Below are 7856 nucleotides of genomic sequence, written 5' to 3' on the forward strand. Positions count from 1 at the left end.
GTTATATGGTGAAACAATTAGAATTGTTTAATTATTAATATTACTAAAACACCATATTTTTTTCATAAAATATTGTATTTATATTCCACTTTTATACTAAACTTTATATTCTAACAACGTTACTCTTGTTTAATTTATGTTGAGATTTTTTTTAAAAAAAAAGGTAGATTTTTTCTCTGGGAACATTGAGCTAATTGATGGTTAAATAAAGAAATTTGTCTTGGAATAAAAGTATGCACCCAATTTCGCAACAAACTTAAAAAATGAAAACATCCAAAGATAAACTTACTGCAAAGTCAATGTCAATCAGATATATTCTTTTTAATATCATGTGTCGACAATCTCTCCACCACATACACAATTCTGAGTTATTTCTTATGTTTCCTGTTTAGAAATTCGATTATAATTAGAAAATAGTAAACACAACAGATACTATAAAGTTGTACTCTCCCCAATCTACAGAAACAGCGTCTACTATAAAGCTGAATCAGTAAATAACTGATTCAATTGGGATGGCAGTAACAACGCCATATTTCATGTTATCAAAAACACAAATTGAATATCATGCAGCAAAATGAAATGTTGTTAAGTAAAAGCATAATTAATATGTAACCCTTGACCTAAAATTGAGTCCTAACCTATGCTAAGCCGTCTCCAATAAACAAACTTCATGGATACAAGCCATGCCAGCGATTCAACTTTGTATACATAAAAATCAAACTAACTCAACATAAATATTAGAATAACTAAAACTTAAATTGAAAACCTTGGTTGTTAGAAAGATGCCACAGCGATAAACAATCAACACACCAATTCAGACAATAATGGATTCCACATTGCAAGTACTTATCACTTAAGAGTACTCAGACGACTGACAATGTAAATTAAATTACTACACCTATTAAAAAGGTCAAACAAGGTTTAAAAACAGAAATACAACAAATGGGGCAAAAAGGGGGAACATTACATAACACTTATCTCAGAAACCAACTTTCCTCTAGTATGATGGAAGAAAAAATCTCATCACAGAAGTTCCGCAACATTTGAAGGCAGCTCCTCAATTATCACATTGTAGAACTTCTGGATGTCACCCAGCATTCTTTCATCGTCCTTTGTGACAAAGTTGATGGCAACACCTTTCCTACCAAACCTTCCACTACGACCAATACGATGAAGATAGTTCTCGGGCTGTGTTGGGAGATCATAATTTATAACTAATGACACTTGCTGCACGTCAATACCACGAGCTAGAAGATCAGTAGTTATTAAAACACGGGAAGACCCAGAACGGAATTCTCGCATAATAATGTCCCTAGTGTTCTGGTCCATGTCTCCATGAGTTGCTGAGACTGTGTGATCACGGCTTCGCATCTTGTCAGTCAGCCAATCAACCTTCCGTCTGGTGTTCACAAAAATAACACTCTGGGTGATTGCCAATGTCTCATAAAGATCACAGAGGGTGTCAAGCTTCCATTCCTCTTTATCAACATTGACATAAAACTGCTTAATACCCTCCAAGGTGAGCTCATCACGCTTCACAAGAATCCTCACAGGTTTGTTCATAAACTTCCTTGTGATCTCAAGTGCCTCAGGAGGCATTGTAGCAGAGAAAACTCCCACTTGAATCTTAGATGGCAACAGCTGGAATATATCATAGATCTGAAAACAAAATGAAGGTTAAACCAATAGCATGTATCCATCAATTGTTTTAGGACATTATTAAATCAATAGACCAATAGAGATTAAGCCTTCAAGACAACTGAAATGAACTTATTTTCACGTTTTAATTTTGGTCCCGAGTGTATAAGATTTTTCTTGTTCAAGGGCATGCAATAATATTCCTGGGAAAGTGAGCTTGAGTATATAAATTTCCATGTTTCACATTCATAGAAGTTCTAAGAAGCTATTCTTACTAGGTGTTATTTATATAAATAAACAAATAAAAATGACATCTTCCGAAAATCTAAAAGGGAACATATTTTCATGTTTTAGTTTTGCTACTGACAGTACAAGTGTTTGTACCTAGGCATGCAAAAACATTCCCAGAAAAATATCCCCATGATGGACACAAGTAATCAAAAAAATATCCCTAGGTATTAATAATTAATAGGAATGTAATCTATCCATAATCTACTTTAAAGCATGGGAAATGGATTGGGAATCTGGAGGTAGAATTCCCAGAAACATCATACCTGGGAATATGATTCTATGCCTCAACAATCTCCTCAAAAGAAATTTCACACATTACAAAATACATTTCAAGTCTGAACAAGTTTAAAACAATATGAACTGCTCAAAATATAAATATAGAAATAAAATAGATGTATGGAAGAAATTTTATGAGTGCTGATAAGAATTATGAGTTTACCATCAATAAATAATAGAAAGTGATGTGTGGGTATTATTATATATCAGAAACAAGATATAAAATCAGTGTTTAATAAAGTGAGAAAAATATAAAAGAAGATATAAATTTAAAAGCACCTGATCTTTAAAACCACGGGAAAGCATTTCATCAGCCTCATCTAACACAAACATTTTGATGTAATCTGGCCGAAGTGACTGTCTGCGAAGCATATCAAATACACGACCAGGGGTACCAACAACAACATGGACACCGCTTGATAGAATGCGTTGGTCTTCACGAACACTTGTTCCACCCACACAAGCATGTACCTTCACACCTAGATAATCACCAAGTGCCCGCATAACCTTCTCAATCTGCTGGGCAAGCTCACGAGTTGGTGCCAAGACCAAGGCTTGGCATTCTGTTACATTATAGTCAAGTTGCTGCAGAATTCCAGAGCAGAAAGTTGCTGTCTTCCCTGTTCCAGACTGAGCCTGTTGTATAACATCAAGTCCCTTGCAGAATGGAACTATTCCCCTTTGTTGAATAGCTGATGGCTTCTCAAAACCTAATACAATAATAAAACTAGTTCAAGGGTTTAGATATAAATTTATATATATCAATAACAGAATCAGCGCAGTGCAAATAATTGTTTGCACAAAATACAGATCAATAAAGCCCATACACATGACAGTATTATGCTGCCACTAAACAGGACAAATTTAAAGGTCAAACCCAAATAATTAAATTTCAATTCTAATCAGATGAAAGCATGAAAAAAATCCCATTTGGTTTAATAGTTAAAGATAAGAAAGTAGAAAAGGACAAAGAAACAATGGTATTGTTGAAACTAGCTTGAACATAAATAACTCCCTTTGGTATTTTTCGAGTCTGCTTACGCGAACCAATACGTGCATTTTTACGTGAACCGATTTTTGATATAGATTTTGCCATTTTTTATTATTTAATAAAATTAAAGTCTGAAATATATGGATATATCCATTTCCTGTCAAAAACGGATTCTTTACTATTTTCTAACTAGATTTTCTATAGCCTACCATATGCGTAAATGCCTCTGAGAAGATTCTCTTGCAAGTGCATGGCATCAAAACTATCATAAACCTCATCATAAGATGTGAAGAAGTCCTGTGCATCAGTTGTGAGTCTGTAGCCGCCCAGTTGTCAAAATCAAACAAATACAATTAGAATAATAAAATCATATAGCAAGTATGTATCTAAAATTAGACAGAAACATGACGGATAACACTAAATAAATGCCAACAAAACAGGGTTATATTCTTCATTTCAAAGTTCAAAACAAGAACAAAGAAATGACAAGGGGACGTCCTTACAACTCATTCATTTTGGAATCAAACTGCTTAGCATCAAACTGGGAACCCTCTGGTGCAACTCCTGCCATGACTGCAAGATGAAGAGGAATAATATTACTAAGCAATTAATAAAGCATGTTCAGTTTGGCATTCAGTTTGGGAAGATTTGGAAGGAAGAGAATATGAGTTTAAAAAATTTAAATTAATTATTTTTTTTATTTTTTATATAATAAAATGTAACATGCTATAATGGTATACACAAGTAAATTAATATTTTTTATCTTTTAAAATATCTTCCCTCACCTTAAATCAAACACATAACTTGTTACCTTACATCACCTCCTCTTAAACGAACATAGTACTATAAAATTAAAAAAATCGTTTTCCTCCCTCCTCCTTTGAACCAAACTGACATTTATGACTATTTTCAATCTCCCTCGAGAAATACTACATACCCTTTTGTTTATTACAAATTCAAAAGTAATCAAAATCAAACTTTATACATGCATCGTGATATAAATAAAACACTTTCAAATAAATTTTCCAAAACATAAATCACTTCACTCTAACCCACTCTAAAATATCAAGTTGACAAGAATATAATCATATTGTCGGAGCTCACACAGAGAGAAAACAAAAAAGCAAAACAAGAAAGAAAACATAATGAACTCGATGGAAATAAAATAAAATAAATATCAACGTGATCTTAAAATGAATATAATCGATGACACGCTTCGACAAAAAATCTAACCTAAAATAAAAATCAGGCCAATAGAACTAAACCTAGGAAAGTAATAAAAGAATAAATTCAAAATCGGCGTACGCTATAAGCAAAACCAAAACGAAACAAAATCGATATGAATCGAACTTCGAAAACGTTCAAACAGTGTTCAAAAGCAAAACAAAATAACCGCAAATCCAACGGAATAATAAGCATAAACAGATCCAATACTTAAAAGCTCGACAACAAGTAAATCGATCGAAACACGAAAAATACTCAGAAAGCGATTGAGTCGAATATGCTGCGTTAGAAAAGGAAGAAGAAAAAAAAAGCGATAGAGAGAATCGAATCGAGAAAGCGACCTTAGGGAGATGAAAAAGTTGTTGATCGGAGAGAAAAAAAGCGTGAGGTAAGGAAGTTGGCGTGAACGGTTAGGGTTTCCAAAACTCCTCAGATCTAAGCCGCGGAGTTGAGGAAAGAGAGATAGCAAAGAACGTTTTTTTGCGAAAGCGAGTAAGTGAGAACTGTGAGAGAATAACGAAAGATTATAGCAAAAAAAATACACGATCTCTTTTTGGATACGGGAGTGTGCTTAATTTGACTAAATTACCCCTGGCCCTGCACCCCCCACTAGTTTTCTACCCGGTCATTGGGCCATAAGATTTGAGGAGGCATTTTGTTGGGCTGCAGCCCACAATCAGAATCATAAATGACATTTGTTTCAACTCGAAAATTAATTTCTGGTATTCGGAAAAAAATATATTATGCAGTGCTTTAATTTAATTTTAAATAATAATTTAACCATATTTAACATATTCAAATAGCGATCAAGGCATATAATTGTAAAATTAAAACTAGATTTCAACTCGTGTGTTGTGCGGGTTTTTTGAAATTTATTTTTAAAAAATTAGTAACCATTAGAAATTATATGATATATATAATTTATAAGTTTTATTTTTCATTTTATTTCGTGAACTAACACTCTTATTTAACAATTATTATATCTTAGTAGCATAAGTACAATGACTTATATATCAAATCAAACACAATAGTTGTATTTATAGTTTTACGTTACACAGTTTTTTTTTTTTTTTTATAAATATTATCTCAAAATAATAATAGTTAATTAAATGTATGAATTATGGGGAAGGAAATGGGCAGTAAAGTGATAGTCACGTCACAAAAGAATAACTTGAAAAAAATATTAAAAATGACATTAGCATATATAAATTTCACGAGGCAACTAAAAGAATTAAAAAATAGTTGAATCATATGAATTGATAGTAGTAATTATTTTTCTTTCTACAATAATAGGCTATTTTAAAGAAAAAAATTTGAACTAAAACAAATGCATAATATAAGTGCAACTTAAAAAGACATTAATTAAATTCAATTATAAAAATATGTGCATTCAGAATAGAATAATTCTAGAACCCGGTAGATACTTTGTTTTCATTGTATTAGTGTGAAAAGTAACATTACTTTTCAAGATAAGTATTTCTCCGGTCTAATTTGAAGTGTGTACAATTCTTTAGAAAATGATTAGTTGATTTTATTTTAATGGTAAATGTTTCATTTACTCAATTTTTTTATTAATTGCAATTAGCGGAATAATTTGATGAGTTGAAATATAATAAATAAAAGAGTTAGTGGAAAAAGTAATTAATATTGTATTGATATTGTTAGGTATGACAATTGAACCCGAACCGCCTCGGATCCACCCTGCATTTAACGGGGAAAAACCATTTTTAATGGATGCAGGTGTGAGTGCGGATTTTCCCTGTTTTTTAAAGATACAGGCGGATGCAGGGGGCGGGTTTCGTCAAATCTGCCTCGCACCCCCACCCCCACCCCCACCCACCGACATAAATACAATTACTTAAATACCCTTATATCTCTTAAAATAGTAACAAAACCTTAATTTTGCCAATCTTTCTTCTTTTTCCTTGCTGCCACAGTCCACCTCCACCCTCACTTTTTTTATCCCGACCGTCCTCCTTCCTCTCTGTGCGTCGTCTTCGCCATCCTTCGTGTGTCGTCTCTTATTCTCTTTGCCACTATAATTTCAAGGTTCATTTCCATGTTTTCTGCATTTTTATGCATTTTCATTTTCGTTTTCAATCTTTTTCGTTTTCTGGTTCGGTTTCATTTTCAGTTTCATTTTTGTTTTTAGATTTTTCTGCATTTTCGTTATACAGATTTTGTGTATAATAGTTTTGAGATTTTTCTGCATTTTTATTTTTATTTTTTATTTTCTTGCTGAGTTCTGCATATTTTTCTACATATTTTCTTAATTTTAATTATGATTTGGTGAGTTTTTATTTGTCTAAATTAGAAAATACTGAGTTTAGTGAATTTAATTTATTAATAAAAAAATATGTAGAGTTTAGTCTGAGTAATGACTTTTTATTGGTAAATTATTGATTCAATCCTCACAAGATTTTTATCATCATTTTAGTACCTAATAATGCCATTATTTTGGTCCTTTGACTACCATCCGGTAAAACTTAGAAAGTTGTCTAATAGGCAATGGTGTGGCAAGCAGATAATGGACTAGCCTTCAAATAGAAGGTAACAAAATGGTTACACTTTTAATTACTGAAACAAAATTGACGAAAAAAAATTAGGCCCTAAAATGATGTGCCAACTGCATTACTAGAATTTACCAATTTGGTTAGCCGACAAAACTTTGTTATGTTTGGATTAGAATTAGAATTATATTTTAGAGTTTGCAGGTTAATTATGGTCTACGGTTTATTAGTGTTAATTGTTGATAACAGGTTTACTTGAACAATACCTCATAGTGAAATTCATGCATTCTAACTGTGGAGAAAAAAGATATTATGAGTTTAAATTCGTGTTCTAGCATATTTTATTTTCTACTATATGAAGTCGTACTTATGAGACAATTTTTATATAAAATACGGATTATCTAATACAAGTTCTTCATCATAGCTCATAAGCATCCCATCTCTCTGTGGATGTGGAAAAAGATTGGCTAGAGGTATTCTATTAGCGAATCTGTTCGAGCTATCAGATGATCATTATCGTTGTTAATGTTATTTTATGTAGTCTATGTCACTTGTTTCTTAAAACTTGCATTTTAGTTATTTGCTAGGTTGAAAAAAAATCTATATGATCCTCAATACGACAAGTTACTTTAAGATATCTTCGAGGGGTTTATATTGTATGCTATTTATGTTATAATTATTTAGACTTTGTAGCAATAAATAGAAATGACAAAGAAGACGAAAAAGGAGAAAGAGATCGGATGAAGTTCATAAATAAGTTCTTAGCTCTAATGTTTGTAAACAGTAACTTGTCCAAAGTAGAAGAAATTTGAGATTTATGGAGAGAGGGTTGTAGGAGACTTTAAGAAATATATGTGTGTGTGTGTGTGTGAGTGAGTGTATAACTTATTTATGAATTCATGAATTAATTTTTTTTTTTAAGTGCA

General features: G+C 32.0%; 1 protein-coding gene across 1 annotated transcript; it reads right to left on the reverse strand.

Moving 5' to 3' along the window:
* Positions 1 to 736: 736 nt before the first annotated feature.
* Positions 737 to 4903, reverse strand: IF4A (eukaryotic initiation factor 4A). The gene is made up of 5 exons (NM_001365165.1): positions 4762 to 4903; positions 3700 to 3769; positions 3406 to 3512; positions 2485 to 2915; positions 737 to 1659 (listed from the first exon to the last, which is right to left on the reverse strand). The coding sequence occupies exons 2-5, from the start codon at positions 3765 to 3767 to the stop codon at positions 1024 to 1026; spliced, it is 1242 nt and encodes a 413-aa protein (NP_001352094.1). The 5' UTR covers positions 3768 to 3769; positions 4762 to 4903; the 3' UTR covers positions 737 to 1023.
* Positions 4904 to 7856: the final 2953 nt, after the last annotated feature.

This window comes from Cicer arietinum, chromosome 1 (genome assembly GCF_000331145.2).
Source record: "Cicer arietinum cultivar CDC Frontier isolate Library 1 chromosome 1, Cicar.CDCFrontier_v2.0, whole genome shotgun sequence".
Classification (NCBI taxonomy): Eukaryota; Viridiplantae; Streptophyta; class Magnoliopsida; order Fabales; family Fabaceae; genus Cicer; species Cicer arietinum.